This window comes from Rhinolophus sinicus, linkage group LG12, assembly GCF_036562045.2.
Source record: "Rhinolophus sinicus isolate RSC01 linkage group LG12, ASM3656204v1, whole genome shotgun sequence".
Lineage (NCBI taxonomy): Eukaryota > Metazoa > Chordata > Mammalia > Chiroptera > Rhinolophidae > Rhinolophus > Rhinolophus sinicus.
Window position 1 is genome coordinate 68,072,090 of NC_133761.1, and position 18,001 is coordinate 68,090,090.

Below are 18,001 nucleotides of genomic sequence, written 5' to 3' on the forward strand. Positions count from 1 at the left end.
CAGCCCCCTCCAGGCCTCCCGGAACCCAGACACCCACTCAGAATTCTTACAGATAGTGGGGCGTCTTGGCTCTCACACCAGGGCACTCCCATGTCTCCTTTGCTTCTGGGGCACCTGGATGCCTGGGGCCTGGGGAGTGGCCCTCAAGTCCAAGACTGCAGTGCCCCCCGCCCCAGCCTGGTCTCAGCAGGCCGCTGGCTGGCCAGCAGCCCAGCTGCTTCATGCTGCCTGTGCTGTGCCCCCTTTAGCTTGTAACGTTCCGAACACCCTTCCCTTCCTGGCCCCCAACACGCGCAATCCCGTCCTCTCTCTTCCTCCCACTTCTCTGATTCAGCCATCAAACAGTGACAGCAGGAAAGGAATGACGTTACAATAGGCACAGGGGTGGGCACACAGGAGGGGCGGTGGGGAGGGGTTGGCCTCTCGGCCCATGGGGGAGGGGGCTTGAGGGGAGCAGGGCAACCCTTTGGGGCCTGGCTGCCTCCTGGCACTGCCCTTGCTCTTGGCGTCAGGGGCCAGGACAGACCCTTCACGGAGCCCTGCATGGCCAGCTGGCCCTGGCTCCTTTGTCCCTGGTGTGTGCTCCTCGGGGCGGGGGGGGGGGGTGTTCCTGCGAGGAGGCGCTCAGAGCTGGGTAGTGGTACCAGGACACGGGAGGGGCAGGAGCCTGGGCGTCCCTGGACACCTGCGGGAAGTGACCTGGGGCTGGCCTCAGCCTTAGCCACACCCCATCTCAACCCAACAGTGTTTCCACTGGAAGATAGTGGGGGCCTTGGGGACCAAAGAGGGGGCAGGAGGGGACTGGAAAGAGAGCCACCCCCTCTGGGCCAAGCTGGTGATTGTTTTCAAGAACAGGAAGCGAGGGGACCACAAGGTGGGAGGAGGAAGCGGCCAAAGCCCCCCCACACACACACTTGTGGCCAGTGTCCCAGGTTGCCATGGCCTGAGCCCATTGGCTGTGAGAACCCTAACCCCGCAGCAACTTGAGGAGCTGAGGTCTCGGGCAGAGAGCAGGGAAACTGGGGGTCGGGAGGTGGAAAGGCCGTTGGGGGTGTGGGTGTGGCAAGATAGGGACTCAGTTCCCTTTGGGTGTGTCCTGCCTCCTGCCCTCCTCCTGCTCAGAAATGCCCGGACAGCCGGACACCCGGACAGCCGGACAGCCATGGAGGTGTGAGGTGTGACGTGGAGCTCACTGGAGGGGTGAGAGCACCGCCCACAAGCCTTCTGTGGGAAAACAGCCCCTCCCCAGCCTGGCCTAGGGCCTGGGACACCCCATCTGCTCTGCGTGGTCGGGACTCTGCCCCATCCAGGATGTGAGGTGGGGAGGGGGTGGCGGCCTAGAGGTCCCTGGAGGACTTTAGGACAGAAGAGAGCCCCTCCCTGTCTCCCAGGCCCAGAGCCAGCAGGAAGGACGACTGCTCCGCAATGCAGCCCTTTCTTCGCAGGGGCCCTCCTGTCCCCCCACCCCCATGTCCCAGGATGCCCATAGGTGCACGTGCATCCAGATAGACATGATGTCCTCACAGCTCACACGTGCACATGACTGTCCCCTGCACGGGGCCGTCCCTCCTGGTCTCAGGGACCCAGGCCCTCCTCCCTGGTCACCGTCCCAGGCTGTGGGAGGGACACCGGGAAACCTGGCTATCCATCTGCCCTGCACCTCTTCTGCCTGGCGGCTCTCCTCCCCCGGTGCGGGGGTGCCCGAGGCCTGGCTTCAGGCGGAAGAGGAGAGGGCTGGCAGAGAGCTGGCTGGGACAGCTGTGGCAGAGACCAGGCTGGCTCACCCTGGGAGCCAGGATGCCTGGGCCACCCCCACCCTCCTCGGCCTCCGGGCTGGCTCTCTCCAGAAGGACCAGTAAGGTGCTCTGAGACCCGGGGAGGGCCCAGAGGCTCTCTGGGGAGAGGATGTGGCTTTGTCTGTGGGAGTGGCTGTTGGGAGGCACAGCCTTTGTGGGACTTTTCTTGCTGAGTGGAGAGGCTCGGGCTGGGGAGGATGCTTTATGCCAGAGTCTTTCTACAGCACCTGCCTCGCCAGCTGCCCCAGGCTGGCGGGGGGCGGCAGGTGTGCTTCTGTGGCCAGGTGCCCCAGTGGACTCCCATGGGGCCGTGCTGTCCCCAGCAGGCCCTTTTATGGTGACTCTTGGGAAAGGTCTGAGACACTCCTTACCTAAAACTATGTCATGATACTTGTCCCTCCCTTTGATTCTGAATCAGGATGTTCCCACCGCATCCCCCCCCCCCCCCATCCCGCTGCGAGACTACTGGAGGTGCTCCTGGGGGAGGGGCGAGTGGGGAGGATATCCCCACCTCTTGGCCAGACTGAGACCTCCCTTTCACATGAGTTTGCCTAGGTGCTCTCCCCCCACCTCTTTTGAAAGAGCACACGTGTGGACGTGCACACAGCATCCACGTGCACATGGCACACACCTGCACACAGCCTGGGAAATCTGCTGGAGCCCCCAGGATCTTGCTTCCTCCCCACTCCTCTCTGGCTCCCCAGCCCCCACCTGGCAGCAGGTGCTGTGAAGACCACCAGGGCAGGGCTATGCACTAAGCAGGCAGGTACAGAGCTGGACACCAGACAGCAGCTATGGTAGCCTGTCTCAGGTCAGCTGGGCAGGGAGAACGGGCCTGCAGACACCAGCTCGGCCAGAGTCCGGGCCGCCCTCCCTCCCCTGAGTCTCCTCCCAGCCCCAAACCTCAGAGCTGCCCACTGGCCCCTGGACCCGGGCCCGGAAACTGAGCACTGCAGACTCAGCAGATTTCCCAAAGGGTTGCCCTGCTCCCCTCAAGCCCTCCCCGCCGCCCCTCCTTTGTGCCCACCCCTGTGCCTATTGTATTGGGGGCCTACTGTGTGCTTGTACGTGTGTGTGCACACAGGCATGTGTGTTTGTGTCACATCCACCCGTAGTGACAAGTGCTATAATAAGGGAAATAAGCATGGTGCTCAGGGCACATGGAAGGAGAAATTGAGCCTATCCGAGCAATCAAGGAAGGCTTCCTGGAGGAGGGGACATTTGCTCTCTTGCAGGATGAATAGAACTTGGATAGTGATGGAAGAGAAGGACAGTGTGTGCAGTGGGGCTGTCAGTGGTGGGGGATGAGACGGGAGGGGCAGACGGGCTGGATGCAGGGGCTGCCTGACTGTTAGGCTGAGGGCTTTGGATTTTGCTTGGTGAAGAGCACTGGCTGGGAGACTATTCCTGGCACGTCAGTGTCTTGTTATTTTCCTCTAGGATTTCCTTGCCCCTCCCAGGGGGTGGGGGGCTGGGGTGGTCCTTATGGGGTCTCTGAAGCCACCCCTCCTTGGAGTTCTTGCGGCACACAGGCATTCATGTGTTTGCACGCATACAGGCGTGCACATAATGTCCTCACTCCTGGAGATCAGACGAGGGCTATTTACTGCTGTGCTTGGTGGGGTCTGGGGGACCCAGGAGCCACCATTTCACACGTTCCTGCCCTCTGCCCCCACAGGGCTACACCCACTGGCAGGAATGCGCTGCCAGCAGGGGCCATCAAGAACATTCTGGAGGACTTCTGACGGCTGGTGTGGAAGCGGCAGGTCCACATGGTCGTCATGCTGACCATGGGCATGGAGAACTGGACGGTGAGCACGCCTGCAGTTTCCGGGAGTGGCCACCAGATGGCGTACATTCTTGCAGGAATGGCTCTGGCAGTCAGGTCCCCCAGGGCTGGTCAGGCAGGAGTGAGGCTTGTCAGGCCTGGAGATGGCTGAGGGTTTCAGGGAAAGGACCAGCTCCTCAAGGTCCCAGCTTGACTCGGTTTCCACTGGCTTCTGCTGCTTCTCACTGTGTCCGCTTGATCTTGCTGTAGGTAGAGAAGGGGTCAGGAGACAGATGAGGGGAGGACTGCCCAGGATGAGCACCAAACACGGGGCATTCTGCATCCTTTCCTGCAACAAGCCTGGTGGAAGGCAACCAGGGGCTCAGCCGTGGGGAGGCGTGGGGACACAGGGACAGTTCTGCAGGCGCCATCCAGGAAGCCACCAGGTGGCGCTGTGGACCACCATGCGCTCCGAGGGGTCCGGGCGGGAGACTCAGGAAACCCTTCTAATCAGGTAGGGCAGGCCGGAGGGGTCGTTGCCCCGTGTCTGTCCCCAGACGCAGTACGTCCATCTCTACGACTGTTTGAACAGCGCGCTGGCGGACGGCCTGCCCTGAGCGGTCACTGGCTGCACGCAGCATAGCACATCTCCGCTGGCTGGGCAGTGCCCAGGCAGAGTCGGAATAAACGACGTCGTCAAGCCCAAGGCCGAGTGTGTCCTTTCTGTCACCCTCCAAGGAGGAAACAAACGACCTTAAAGATTGTGGGACACGGGGGCCCAACGCCACGGCCTGGTGGGCAACTGTGAACCGGGCAGGGCCAGACTGGGCCGCTCGCCCCTGGGCCGCGGGAGGTTAGCGGCGGTGGCAGAGACCAAGAGGGTTGATGGAGCGTCTTGCGTGTGGCGGTAGGGCATGGCCGGCGTCAGTGTGCACTCTGGATGGACCGTGGCTCACACGCGCCGGCTGCAGCTCTGCGCTGCGCCTTGGCTTGGCGCGGGAGACACCAGAGAGAGCAAAAGGTCTAGTCTAAGAAGTGAATAGGGACTCGACCCCCGCTGTAGCCATCATCCGGCACCCCCTGGGCCCTGGGGTTCCAGCCTCAGGATGGTTGCGCTGCAGCTGCGGCTCTGGCCTCCAGGTGGCGCCAATCTGCTGCCTTTCGTGCTCTGACAGCAGCTGGGATGGTCCCTCAGCCCGGCCTCCTGGCTCCGTCCTGGGCGCAAAATCAAGGTGGTACCAGGGCCGGAGGTCGGCTGAGCCACATGCTACATACACTCAGTAGATGCAGTGCACCCCCGTTTCTTTAGTGGCAGGACACAGCCGCTCAGAGTAGGGGTCCGCCCCTTTTCCCACCATCCCCATCCCCGCTGGCAGGGGAGCCCTGCCCAGCCTGACCCTTCTGAGGACAACCCCTCACTTCCTTCCCTCCCCCAGGAGACAGGGTGCCGAGGACCGACCCTCCCCCCACCAGCAGTGTGACCCCTCTGGGGTCTCAGCTTCCTCCTGTGGTGGTGGAGAGGTTGGGGATCTAGAGGAACGGTTGGGGGCCTCTCTCACGTCCCATCCCGTGTGACACCATGGCTGTCCCCACACGAGGCCCTGGGACCTGGTTCCAAACAAGTGCAGGTCGCTCGCTGACAGGCTGGCTCTGCTCGCTGTCTTTGGGATCCTCGCTGCTTTTTTCTTTCCTGGGCGGAATCCCTGCCAGCTCGAAGGAAGGAGGGAAGGGGAGCGAGCCGCAGCGCAGACGTTTCCTTGACTCCTCCTCCGCCTGGGTCTCCCTCCCTTGCCAAGCCCAGCCTGTGAAGCGGAGTAACGACGCATTCGGCGATGCCTGCGCCACTCTGACTACACCGTCCCCGCGCCCCGCCGCTGCGCCCCAGCAGAGCCCGCGGGGAGGTCCCTGCGACGGCGCAGCGCCCGCCGCCACGATGCCCCGCGCGCCCGGGCTGTGCGCGCTGTGGCTGTGCGCCACGCTCTGCGTCTCCCCGAGCGCCCCCCAGCCCAGCCCGGGGCCCGCTGCCTGCCCGGCCCCCTGCCACTGCCAGGAGGACGGCGTCATGCTGTCCGCGGACTGTTCAGAGCTGGGACTCTCTGCTGTGCCCCGGGACCTGGCCCCCCTGACGGCTTACCTGTGAGTACTGGCCGCGTGCCCCTCCTGGCTGCCGGCCTGCGCCTGCTGGCCTCAGTCTGGGCCACCTGCCTTGTGGGTGCTGAGGCATGGGCGCCTGGGTCTCTCCCCGTCCACTGGACGGGCTGCCAGGGTCAGACTGAACGGCAGACAAGAGTGGCTGGGCTTCCCCACCTGGGAGCTCAGGCTCAGTAAGAGGTGGTCTCGGACCCTGAGCTGGACGGACCTGGCTTGGCAGCCCCTTCGCAGAGGGCCCCAGAGGGTGGCTGGAGGTGAAGCTGAGTGAAGTGGTGGAGGAGAGGGAAGGGGGCTTCAGCGGGTGGAAAAGTTGTCTGTTCCTCTGCTGTGGCAAGGACAGCAGAGCTGTCACACTGAGGCTGGGTGGCCTCTATGGGGGGTCCGAGAAGCTGGGAGAGGGGCCTTACCCACTCTTGTCTCTTCCAGAAGGGACCCTGTCAGCAGCATGTCCCTTGGCTGAGGCCTCCTGGCTCCTCTAGGGACCTCCCTGAAGTCATGTCCCAAGAGGCAGTGTGAACACACTAATTTGTGGGCAGACGCTAAGACTGAAAACAGGGAACCATTTTTAGAGTCTGAGTTGGGGTGAGATGGCACGTGAAGGGGATACTATTAGGGGCAGCTGTCCTGAGGATGGCTCAGAGGAGCTTCCCCTCCAAGCCTGAGGGGTGGAGACAGGGGGAGGGATGTGAGAACACACTCCAGATGACCCACCCCCACTCCCACTCCTGTTCTGGGGAAAGGAAGGGTCCCCAGCTCAGCCCTGCCCAGACTCCATCACCTTTTCTTAGAGGAGAGCAGGTGGGAAAGCCTGGGCCATCTGTTGCAGGGGTAGGGGCCTGCAGCTTTCTGGTTTTGTGGCTCCAGCACCTGGGAGCTCTGAGGAAGGGCGAGTTGGGATGGTTTTCACAGGAGTCCAGCAAGTGTTTGTTGAACCACATGGCACTAGGGCGCTCAATGCTGGGGCCGTCCTGGCTGGGTGTGGAGGTCCTGAATTGCTACACTTCACGGGGCTCCCCTCCCAGTCTCTCTGCCCTTTGTGGGATGCCCTTTGTGGGGTGTCCTCTTCCACTCCAAGAGGCACAGGCTGGGGGCCGGGGGAGGGAGTGGAGGGAGAAAGTAGTGTCCACATTCCAGGAGGGGACATTGACTCCTTCCTGGTCCAGGGGGTGAAGGCAGGGGCGACACCATGAGCTGAGCTGGGGATGGTGGTGGTGGGAGCCCTGCAGCTGGCAGGAAGGGTGCTCTGGCCCTGCTAGAGCCAGGGCAGTGTCACTCTCATCCATGTATATGTATATTGGGGGCATATGCCCTTGTTTCATTTAAAGACAGGGTTCTCTGTGGCTAGAAAGTGTGGAAACGGGGGTGGGGGTGGGCAGAAGAAAGATCTCTTTCCTGTGTTGAGGGGACAGGGGATGCAGTGCCTTCCAGAGGCCGGTTGGTCCTCCTCTGTCCGCAGCACCTGTCCCGTCAAGCGGACCCTTTTCTGGAAGGGCTTGGGAAAGGAGGGCACAGCTCCACTGTTGGGATCTGAGCCTCCCACCAGCCATGCTGATGGAAGATGTCCCCACCATCTTGCCACAGTTCCCTCGAGCTGTGAAAGCTGCATTTGGGTTCAGTGGAGGTGAGATGTTTGAGCCGGTCTGGCGTCTCCCTGGGGGTTGAGAAAGCCCGTCTCTCCCAAGACACAGATCGTGCTTCTGAGAGTGGAAGAGGGAAGGAGACAGAGACAAGGCAGGGGGATTTAGCTCTGGATTACGGGAGGGAGGTGAGAGAGAGCCCTGCCCCTGGCCTTGGGCTGGAATGTCCCCTCTGGATGGTGGGTGAAGGGTCTCTGCGGGAGTGGCTGGGTGGCAGGGCTCCGACAAGGGGCCTTCTCTACCTTTAGGAGCTGCGTGGTCACAAACACGCTGAGGGTGGAGTGGCAGTGAGTTGTCACTGAGAAGAGCCTAGGCACGGAGGTCCTGGGGTCCCTGTCCCTTCCTGGCAACGTTAGGAAGTGGCCAGTCTGGCCTTGACCCCGGTAGTCAGGCTCCTGCCAAGGACGGTGCAGATTCAATCCGATGACGTGGCCACAGTGCCTCTGTGTCCAGGCCTCCCAAACCTGAGTGCCTGCCTCATCCTGCCACCTCCTGAGACTCTGAACTCCTCCGAGCCTCAGCGTCTTCCTTTGTTCGCGGAAGGAGTAGGTGCCTGGAGGATTAAATGACATCAGACATGTATATAAAGCCCAGTGCCTGGCACACAGAGTGACACACAAAGAGTGACTGTCATCGTCAAGCCTCCTGATGGGTGTTCGGTGGAGGTGAAGCTCCCAGGAGGAAACTGAGCCCAGGGGTGGCTGTCGATCCCCAGGGAATGGTCTGCGGCAGGGGGAGCGAAGTGTGTGCTGCGAGCCGGCTGTGAGGCGCTGGTCTTGGTCAATGCCTGGCCGTTCTGGGGACTTGGGGTCCAACCAGCTGGTGAAAACGGGGATGGGGTGGGAGGGGCGTGGACACTTAGGTCTTCCTGACACCGAGTCAAGAAGGTGAAAGGTAAGATTGAAACACTTGATGCACAGGAAATGGCAGGCCAGAGAGGGAGCTATGCATGGAACAAACCACAGGACCACCAAGGCACCAGGGCCCCACAAGACACCTGTGGGTCTCTGGCCCCGGTGAGATATCCATCACACCTGCTTCCCGCAGGGAGCTGCGAGTCGGTCCTTGCAGTCAGTGCCTTCCATGGAGAGCACACTCCAACCTCCCTCTTCGTGGTTCCAGGGGGGACCCAGAGGTCTCTTTCTGTCCAACTGCCATTCTGTGCTCCGACCTCAAGGCCAAAACAATGACAACTTGGATCCCTGTTTGATCAAGGTTGGGAGGGCAGATTTCAAATACCCATAATCCTCCTGAACTGTCCTCTCGGTGAGACTCCTGGAGACTCCCTGGGGGTCGGATGTTCTCCCTGGAAGGGCCTGTTCTGGGAACCCATCTCCTTTGGCCCCCCGAGTTGAGCAGTGTCAGGAAGTGGACGGTGGGAGATAAGCTGTGTTGGGTGGCTGGTCGGAAAAGACCTGAGGCTCATTTGCTGATATCCCTAAGCACCATTCCCATCACCCACGGGCCGAGGTGGGACTCAGGTGGGGCCAGGTGGTGCCACTCCATTCCACCCAGCCAGACCACTCTTGGTGCTGGGGACAGCAGAGGAGTCAAGATCATGGGGTGGCCACAGCAGGGCAGGGCTTGGTTTACCCTCACGAGGTGTGTGAACCGGGCCAGTTGATCAGCACTGTGTGACTGAGTCTCCGCATTATAAAAGGAGCTAGTACCCACCTCCCAGGGTTTTGCTGTGGATCCACTGAGGGGATGTTTGTGAAGGTTGTGGTGTAGTGTCTGGAGGGGCTCAGTCAGTGTCAGCCAGTGTTGATAATAGGTGACCAGGGCCAAGAAGTGTTGTCAGTCATGGAAGTCTTCCTGGAGGAGGAAGTCCTAGGGGTGGTCCTGGGAGGACAGGAGGGGCATTGTTCTGTGAAAGGCGTGGAATAGGGGTGTGTGTGTGTTGGGGGCTGTGAGAGGGGAGAGTGGCTGACAAGGAGACAGGATGGGTTATACTTGGAATGCAGGTGTGGGGTAAAGTGGGGGACCAAATGACGGCAGACCCCAGCCTGCACCCCTGTTCCATGAAGAAACAGAGACACGTGTGGCCTCAGTGCAGAATGTGTCCGGTGGGTCAATGTGCCAGGCCTCCTTTTTCACCTCCAACGCCACCCTTCCTGGGCCAGGCCTCCGTTTCACTATCTAATGGATTCTAACAGCCTGAGCTGCACTCCCCCCCGACCCCCGAAACTTGGGGTCTGTGAGGCTAACCCTCGGTCCCTCAGTTGCTGTGCTGCAAGTCCCAAACTTTTCTGGACCTCAGTGTCTACACGTTTTGTTGAAAAGCAAGAGCATGGGAGAGGCAGGGAGAAGCCTGGTTCCCTGGCAGGAAGAACTGCTGGGTGGCAGGCAGTGGGGGAGGGACAGAGGGAAGGGAGGCAATGGGACAGCACCCAGACCAGTGCAGAGAAGAGAAGGGCGAAGGGAGACTGATTCCAGGAAACAGGGTCCTCTGGGAGCCTCCTGTGCCAGCTCACTCCAAGTGGAGCCTGGGGGGGCGGGCCCATCAGAGGGCAGACCTGGGGGGTCACTGGAGGAGGGTGAGTGTGTGGGGGAGCCAACACCCCAGTTCAAAGGAAAGGCAGGAAGCAGCCCTAGGCAAGAGAAAAAGGAAATGTCTGGGCTCTGGCAGCAGCGGGCATGGGGTGTGGCCGGGTGGGGCGGCTGGCGGAGGACAGGAAAGCCTGGCTCAGAGCAGAGTTGGCCCCCGGCCCACCCCCACTCCCCCCGCCCCCGCCTCCCCCATTCCCTGGGCTCTCAACCCTGATGGCCCCACACGAGCCTGCCGCTTCCTGCCCTGACCCACACCCACCAGGTAGAAGTGCCCCGCGGGGAGGCTCTGCCCGCCAAGGACGGTCAGGACCGGCTCTGCAGTCCAGTGCCCGGTACTCCAGTTGCAGCCCCAGGTTTCTGAGCTGTGTGTCTGTCTCTGCACGAGTCGCTTAACCTCTCCCGAGTTTCCATTGCTTCTCTTGAAACCGGAACCATGAGCGGTGCCACCCTGGAGGGGCAAGGGGAGGAGCAAGTGAGACACAGACAGCAAAGCACGGCGCCCTTCATACCACCCCTGCTTGTAAAGGTTGAGGGTTAACACTGTTCTCAACACGTTTACGAGTGAGCTACTTGTGACTGGGTGGGATTTCGGGCGCCAGCACTGCTGTCCAGTCCAGAGCTTCATCAGATGGCCCTCCCTCCCTCCCTCCGTCCGTCCCTCTGTCCCTCCTTCATCCCTTCTTACTACTAGAGCTTGTCCCACTGACCTTCGGCTCCTGGGCTCTTGGCCAGGATGGAGGAAGTGCCACCGCCAGGGATGCCTGGAGCAGATGGGCCTGGCCTGGTGCCTCATGGGACACTCTTCAAAGAGGAAAAGCCTAGGCTTCTGGGTCCCTCCTGTCTGGGGAGTCCAGCTCCCCCCAGAAAGGAATTCCGGAGTTCTGTGGCGTTAGCGTCTCCCCCGGCAGCCTGAGGAAAGCAGGTGTGACGGGCGCTCAGGTCTGCTGTCCATGGCTGCCCAGGGACGTGCCCGGAGCTCATCCCTAATGGGCTGTGTGACTATTGGGACAGACCCAAGGACAAGTAGTCCTGCTGGGGCTTTGGGCACCGTGGGAGGCGCAGGAGACGGGCTGGGGGGGATTTCCAGCCCTCACCCCATGTTGGAAATGACAACTTCTTTTAGCCAAACTGAAATGGAGTCAGTGATTCCGGGGCTTTCAGAACTGTGGAAGCCCCTTTGTGCTAACTGGTCCCTTGGTAAAACAGGGGTGGTCCCCAATTTCTAATGACAATTCGGGTCTGTCCTCCTGCCCTTCAGACATGGGAACAGCTCTTAGGAGGAGAAACACCCAGGAGGCCAAGCTTGGGCAATGAGCACAGAGTTATTTTGGAAACAGCGAATGGACATGGTGGCGGAGCTCAGGGGCTGGTACCGTGCCTCCCCTCCCCCCCCCAGCCACCAGCCATGCCAGTGCGGGCCTCGGGCATGTTGGCAGTGGGCGGGTGGGGGCTGGGCCCCCCGCTCAGTGACAGGGCACCTCCAGCACTGAGGCCACCTTTGTCCCCTCCCCAGCCTTCTCTTCCTGCCGCAGTCTTCTCTCTCCCCCAGAGACCCACCCAGAGGGCCTGTATCTTGCATTCTCCCCAGCCCTAGGGTCTGGGGTCTCCTCTGAGTAAGTGCAAGATGTGCATTTGGAGCCTGGGGCCAGCTCACAGTGAGGACACCTTCCTGCTCGGAGTTCTCACGCCCTGGACTGTGACCCTTCCTCCAGGAAGACTAGATGGTTGGGAAGGCCCATTTTGGAGACTGACAGCCGGGGCGTCATTAGGCTAGTGAGTCTGCCTGAGCCAACACTGCTGAGAAACGAACACGTGCATTGCATTTACTTGAGCACCTAACCTACATCATCTCAGGTAAACCCTGTGAGGGTGCTAGTGTTACCCCATCTTTCAGATGAGGAAACTGAGGCTTTTAGATGTGAAGGAGCTGGCCTAAGGCCACTAGTCAGTAACCACTGTACTATACTGCCTCTCGGAGGCAGAGCTGGGGTGCTGAGCTCCAGGGCTTGGGCAAGACTGCAGGCATGTTAAACGCCCAGGCTGAGCAGCCCCTCACACTTGTTTCCCATTTCCCATCTTTCTGGGGAAGAATCAGTGGTTTTCCCCATCCCTCTCCCATCTGCCAGCTCAGCTGTGGTCTCTGGGAGCCTATCTGTGGGGGCTGCTTGAAGGGAAGGTGTTGGTCCTCAGTGAGGTGCTGTGCCAGGGGAGTCGGGACAAGCTGGCTGTGTCCCCGGAGGGTCAGCAGTGAGGAGACAAGACTGGCTGGGCGGGGGGGGGGGGAGTCCTGGGGAAGGAGGCGAGGCCCGAGTCCAGACAGGGAGCGGCAGGAAGGCCTGTAGGAGACAAAGCACAAGCCCACATGCTGGGGCTTCTGTTACTCACAGGGCAGCCTTTTTGCTGCCCTTCTTGAGGCATGCTGCCCCAAAGCAGGGCTTTCCGCCTTTGTCTCCTGAGGGCACAGATGCTGGGTGTTCAGCAGCCACCTCCAGGCAGCATCTCCTCGGGGCAGAAGAGACTGGGCACAGCTGGAAGTACAGCTGTCAGGAGCTCAGGTGTGCCTCCTTGCTGGCCAGCGTTCAGGTCTCCAGCACTGACCAGCCGGGTGGCCAGTGTGTTTCTTTATGGCTCTTAGCCCGTTTCCTTAGCTGCAAAGTGGGCGTAAATCTAGTAAGCTCTCTGGACGGCGTGTGCCACGTGGCACCTGCGTGCCCAGAGCGCAAGTTTTGGGGCCACCCCATCTAGGTCAGGTCCTGCTCTGCCTTCTACCAATCTTGGGGGAGGGCACTTAAAAAACATTTTCTTTAAATGTTCAATTACAGTTGCCCTACAATATTACATTAGTTTCAGGTGTGTAACATAGAGGATTTCCTCTTTGGGGCCTTGCTTTCTTCACCTGTGAAATGGGGGTGATAATAGGACTTGTTATTATCCATCTGGTCTACCGGTGGGAGAAGCACTTGAAAGGAGAAACTGAGGCAGGCGCAACGCGGCCCTGCCTCCTGTCTGTGCATCTCGGCCACCTGACCGACCTGCGTCCTGTCTGTCCCGGGCTCAGCTCTGTTGCTCCAGGCTCAGCGCTGGGGGAGGACGCCCCTGCAGCCTGGGAGCGTCCTGAAGGCAGGGCCTGTGCACTGGCCTCTGTTCTCAGGCCCCCATCACCTGCCCTTCACCCCCCACGCACGCGCACGCACCTGCACACGTAGGCACGCACGCTCCCACCACCTGACTCTCCCGCAGCGGCGCCGCTCGGGCCCAGGCCATAGGAGGTACAGGACCAGAGTCCCTCCCGCCTGCAGCTCCGGGTAAGGAGCGCCCAGGGGTGGGGGTGCTGAGTGTCCAGGGTCTGCAGGAGGGAGTCGGGGCAGGAAGGGCTGTAAACGAACCCCAGCCTTTGTGCTACTGGGAGGCCGTGGAGACAGGAAAGCAGGGGGCTGTTATCTGGGACAAGGCGGGAGCCGGACTGCGGACATCGGGGTGGGACCCAGCTCACCTCCCAGACCGGCCTGGACGCCAGCTAGCCCCGGTGGGCGGCGCGGTGACCTCGTCGGTCCCTCGTTTTGAGCTGCGTGATGATGGGCCAGGCGCCTCCAGGGCGCTTGGGAGACGGCCACCTGTGCTTCGCACAGGCCCGCGCTTAGAAGGGCCCAGCGCCAGGTGCATGTGCTGCTGTCACCATCTTACGTTTCTCCATCATTTTTTAAGGAGGGCCCCGTTTTCAGTCTGCACTGTGCCCTGCCCTTACCATTGGAGCCTCGTGTTTCTGCTGAGAATGAGGATTTCTCGACCTGCCCCCATAACAAGTGGCCACAAGTTCGAATGAGACCACTTCCCTGGAGGTGCCCGTGGTTCCTTCTGTCCCACAATCACGATGGCCGAGCCGAGGGCAGGAGGGGTGGGGGGGGTCGTCTTCTCAGGGACCCTCTGGTTAGAGGAGGCCGCCTCTGTCCAGTCCCCATGCACCGGAGTGGCCCTGGGGCTGGATGGGGGAGACTGGGCCTCACTGGGCTGGGCGTGGCCTCTGCGGGACACGGGTTCTGGATGCCTGTGCAGACTTGGTCTCGGAGTCCTCACACTTTGTGGGCAAGCCCCTTGCATGATGGGAGGGAGGGCATGTCCGCATCCTGTGTGTGTGTGTGTGTGTGTGTGTGTGTGTGTGTGGCTCCTTGCCGGTGTTTCTAGGACAGTGAGTGAAACGTGCACAAGCTCTGGGGCCACCCATTTAGGTCAGATCCTGCTCTGCCTTCTACCAATCTTGGGGAGGGCTGACTTAAACATTTTCTTTAAATTTTCAATTACAGTTGCCCTACAATATTATGTTAGTTTCAGGTGTGTAACATAGAGGATTTCCTCTTTTGTGCCTTGGTTTTCTCGCCTGTGAAATGGGCGTGATAATGATGCCCATAGGGGCTGCTGTGAGGCCTGAACCAGTTGACACACATGGAAAGTGCTTAGAGGGGTATCTGACACACAGTAACCCCTCGATTGGTGTGAGCCGTTATTATGTGTCGATTCAGCTGACAAGCACTGGTTGAGTGTACACAGAGCCCAGGCCCAGGTGATGCTAAGCACTGGTATTTTAGTATGGACTCTCTGTAACAAACACAGCCCTGGTGGTTGGAGCTTGGGGCGACAAAGACAAAAACAAGCTGTGGGAGCCCCCACCCCCCAGATGTTTTCACCCCCTGCAGAGCTGCTGCTTGGCCCCCTTCCCCCTCTCCCACTGCCTGCTGTAGTGGAGCAGGGACTGCAGAGTCCTCTGGAAGAATGGAGGGGGAGGTCCGTAAATCTCCTCCAGTTCTGTCAGAAAGCCCCTGACCCCACCCATCTGGGCTTTAGGTTTGCATTCAGTGGAAATGGGACCAGGAGACCTTGGCCAGAATTCGGTCTCTGCCACCAGCTTGCTGACTGACCTTGGACGAGCCCTCTGACCTCTTTGGCCTATTTCCTGTGGGTTGGTAGCCCCATCCCAGGATGTGCTGAGACAAATGATTGTGTGTAAATTGGTATGCAGAGGGCTACGATGAGGGAGGTTTGCAGTGTCACTCAGTGAGACTTGAGATCCCAGGGCTTGGGACAAGCCATGGCCATCACTAGCACCTCCCGGGCTGCGTGCCCAGCCAGAACAAGGCCCCCCATTAACTATGTGCAGCCAGCGGAAAGAGGAATGCCCACCCCCCGCCAGCGACGCTGTGCCACCCCCAAGCCTCGCCTCACTGCTGGCTGTCCTGCTGTGAATGCAGGAGCCTGGGGTGTCCCCCCCTCTGCAGGCCCTGCCTCTACCTGCCAGGAAATATTAGCCTTACTGTCTAGGTTGGCATGGGGGTGCAAAGGCACCGTGTTGTGGGGCCTGGGGACCTGCTAGGGATGGGACTTGGGGTCATAAATACCTGGGGCAACCCCAGGCCCCCTGGCGTGCCCAGTGCTGTTGGACAGCTTTGGGGCCTCTAGGGGCTGGGAATGGAGAGCATAGTAAGAAGCGAAGGCTTGCAAGGTCAGAAGCTTGGCCTGGGGGCCTCCTGACGTCTTGCTGTGCCTAACCTTCACAGGAACCCCCACATAGACCGAGTTGCCCATCGGCACCCCGCCACCTGCTTTAGTATTTGGCCCCCCAGGAATGTGCTCATGGAGACGTTCTTCCTTGTTTCCCTCCTTCCCGCTGCAGGGACCTTCCTATCTTGGTCAGAGGGGAGAGAGCCCCTGGCTACCCCTGTTTCGTTAGCCTGTGGGCAGGTAGGCTGGGTTTCATATCCTTTTCTCCCTGAGGAAGTGAACCTGGCCAGTAGAGGCGACCGTGGAGGCTAGACGTGGTGGTGCTGTGGGGTCCACAGTGGGTCTTGGTGGGCCTGCCTGCCCCCTGTCCCGCGGGAATCCCCATGTCACTGCAGCCTTCCTGTCCCCAGTACTCTGGGCTGCAGCTAGCCCAAACGATGCCTTTGTGAGAATTAGAAAAAGGCACCCCTTCGGGGCAGTCTTTGGAGGAAGCCAGGAAAGCTCCACCTTGATGTGGGACACAAGGGCTGCCTGAGATGTCCCTTCCTCCAGGAAGCCTTCCCAGATTGCCTAACCCTGGGAGAGGCCCTGCCCCAAGGTTACCCCCTGGGTTGTAAGTCATGTTTACTTGTCTGTTTCCTAAACCAGGCTAGGAGCCCCACAGATCAGGGCCCCAGCGCCAGTCCTCCCCTGGTGTCCTCAGTGCTGGCATAAACCCCTGGCACATAGGTGCTCAAAAATATTGGTAGAATGAATGAAGAAATGAAAGAATAAACAAATGGGTGGCCAGAAGTGGGAGGTGCCAAGCAGAAGGGGCCCAGGCTGGAGCAGAGGTGCTTATCTGAGAGAGAGGCCGGGGTGGGGACAGCTCCCTTCACACCCAGGGGTCCACCGCAGGCCCCAGGTGTGGCATGTGACCCAGACAGCTGTGGTGAGGAAGGAGTCATGCTGGGGAGCCCTGACGCTGCCAATCAGCCTGCTCGCCAGGCCTGGATTCATTAGAGTGAGACGTCTGTTCTGTAAACCCCTCTACAAGGAGTGTTTGCTTTTCCTTTTCAGTCTCTTTAATGTTTTTTTTTTTTTTTTTAAGAGAACTTCTTTTGAAAATTTCCACCCAGTTTCCTACAGGCCTGCCCTAGGCCTGGACGGACAGAGCTCTAGTGACTCGAAGCTGTTGGTTCCCAAATAGCCACTGTGTCTGGCATTGGCCTGTCCTCTGAAGGTCCAGGATGAGTAAGGCCGGCGTCTGTTAGGAGACTGGCTCAAGTTGTGGGTCAGAAAGCGTCCGGCCTGCAAGTGCTGCCTGGAGACACGCACAGCCTGGCGTGGGAGCACTCGCGGTGGGCGCCATGGGGAGCCGGTGGCCACTCGAGAACCCTGTGGTAGTCCAGGGCGCGGGGACTGGTGGCCAGGGGACTCTGGGAGGGAAGTCTGGGGACACCAAAGCCCTTAGCCACGCCTGCAAATCTCAGCAAATGACTATTGAGCGCCTACTGTGTGCCAGAGCCTGTGCGAGGTGTGGAATAGAGAACGACATCCAGTTCCAGTCGGATGTCGTTCCAGTTTCGAGCCGTGAGCTGCCATGGGAGGCTGGAGGGCAGCCCTCCCCAGCCTGCGGTCCCCGGAAGCCTTTCGGATTGCATCTCTCTCTCTTTGACTAACTCCACTGAAGTCCAATGTACATCGCGGAAGAGAGGACCACCGCAAGTGCACGAGCTGGACACACTTGCATGACCAGCACCCAGACCAAGAAACAGTGTCAGCAGCCTCCTCATCCCCACCCGCCAGGCCTGCTTCCAGGCACTGCCCACCCCCCAGGTCACCAGACAGGTGTGTGCCTCTGCTCTGCTCTCTGTACCCCAGGGGGGCACGTGTTGTGCCTGGCTTCTTCCCGCGCCGTGTTTGAGATCTGCCTGCGGCTGTAGCCTTTCCACCCATTGCCGCACACGGCACGACCAGCCCCTTCTCCTGCAGACACCACCCGACATGTCCCCTTGGGGCTGCTACGGCCAGTGCTGCTGCCCTGAGCAGTTTGTATGGTTGCATGGTGAGCAGCTGGCTGTGTTTCTGGTGGTTATAAACCCCGGAGTGGAATTGCTGGATCCTAGAAAATCTAGGAGCAGTCTCAGTGTGAGAATGCATTTCCTAGGTGACGTGTGATGGGTCACTGGCTTGGTCTGTGGCGTCAGGGAGGCCAGTGATGGAGGGGTGAGGAGGGAGGGAGGACAGGGGGAGCCCAGGGTTATAGCAAAACCCTCTGACGACTCACTGTAGTTTGCAGTGGCTCCTATAGCATTAGTGGCTTACAACATTAGCGGTGGGTTGTCTCGTGGTTTTGGAGGCCAGAGCCCAGGACCAGGGGTCAGCAGGGCGGGCTCGCTCCACAGGCTCCACTGCACGTGGCTTCTAACTCCTGGTGGCGGCCGGCCCCTTGGCTTGTGGCCACATCATGCTAATCTCTCCCTCCTTCTCCACCTCACAGGGTGTGTGTTTGTCTGTGTGTCTCTTCTAAGGGCACTGTCATTGCATTTAGGGTCCCGCCGAATAATCCAAGATGCTCTCCTTATTTCCAGATCTGTCACTTATTATACCTGCAAAGACCCTTT

At 60.2% G+C, this 18,001-nt stretch overlaps 1 protein-coding gene across 1 annotated transcript in view; it reads left to right on the plus strand.

The window, feature by feature from the left end:
* The first annotated feature begins 4,998 nt into the window (after positions 1–4,998).
* Positions 4,999–18,001, plus strand: part of LGR6 (leucine rich repeat containing G protein-coupled receptor 6) — a 74,663-nt gene continuing 61,660 nt past the window's right edge. Inside the window, exon 1 of the mRNA XM_019750849.2 lies at positions 4,999–5,700. Within this exon, the coding sequence (XP_019606408.2) occupies positions 5,144–5,700 (557 nt within the window). The 5' untranslated portion in view covers positions 4,999–5,143. The remainder of the gene's footprint in view (positions 5,701–18,001) is intronic.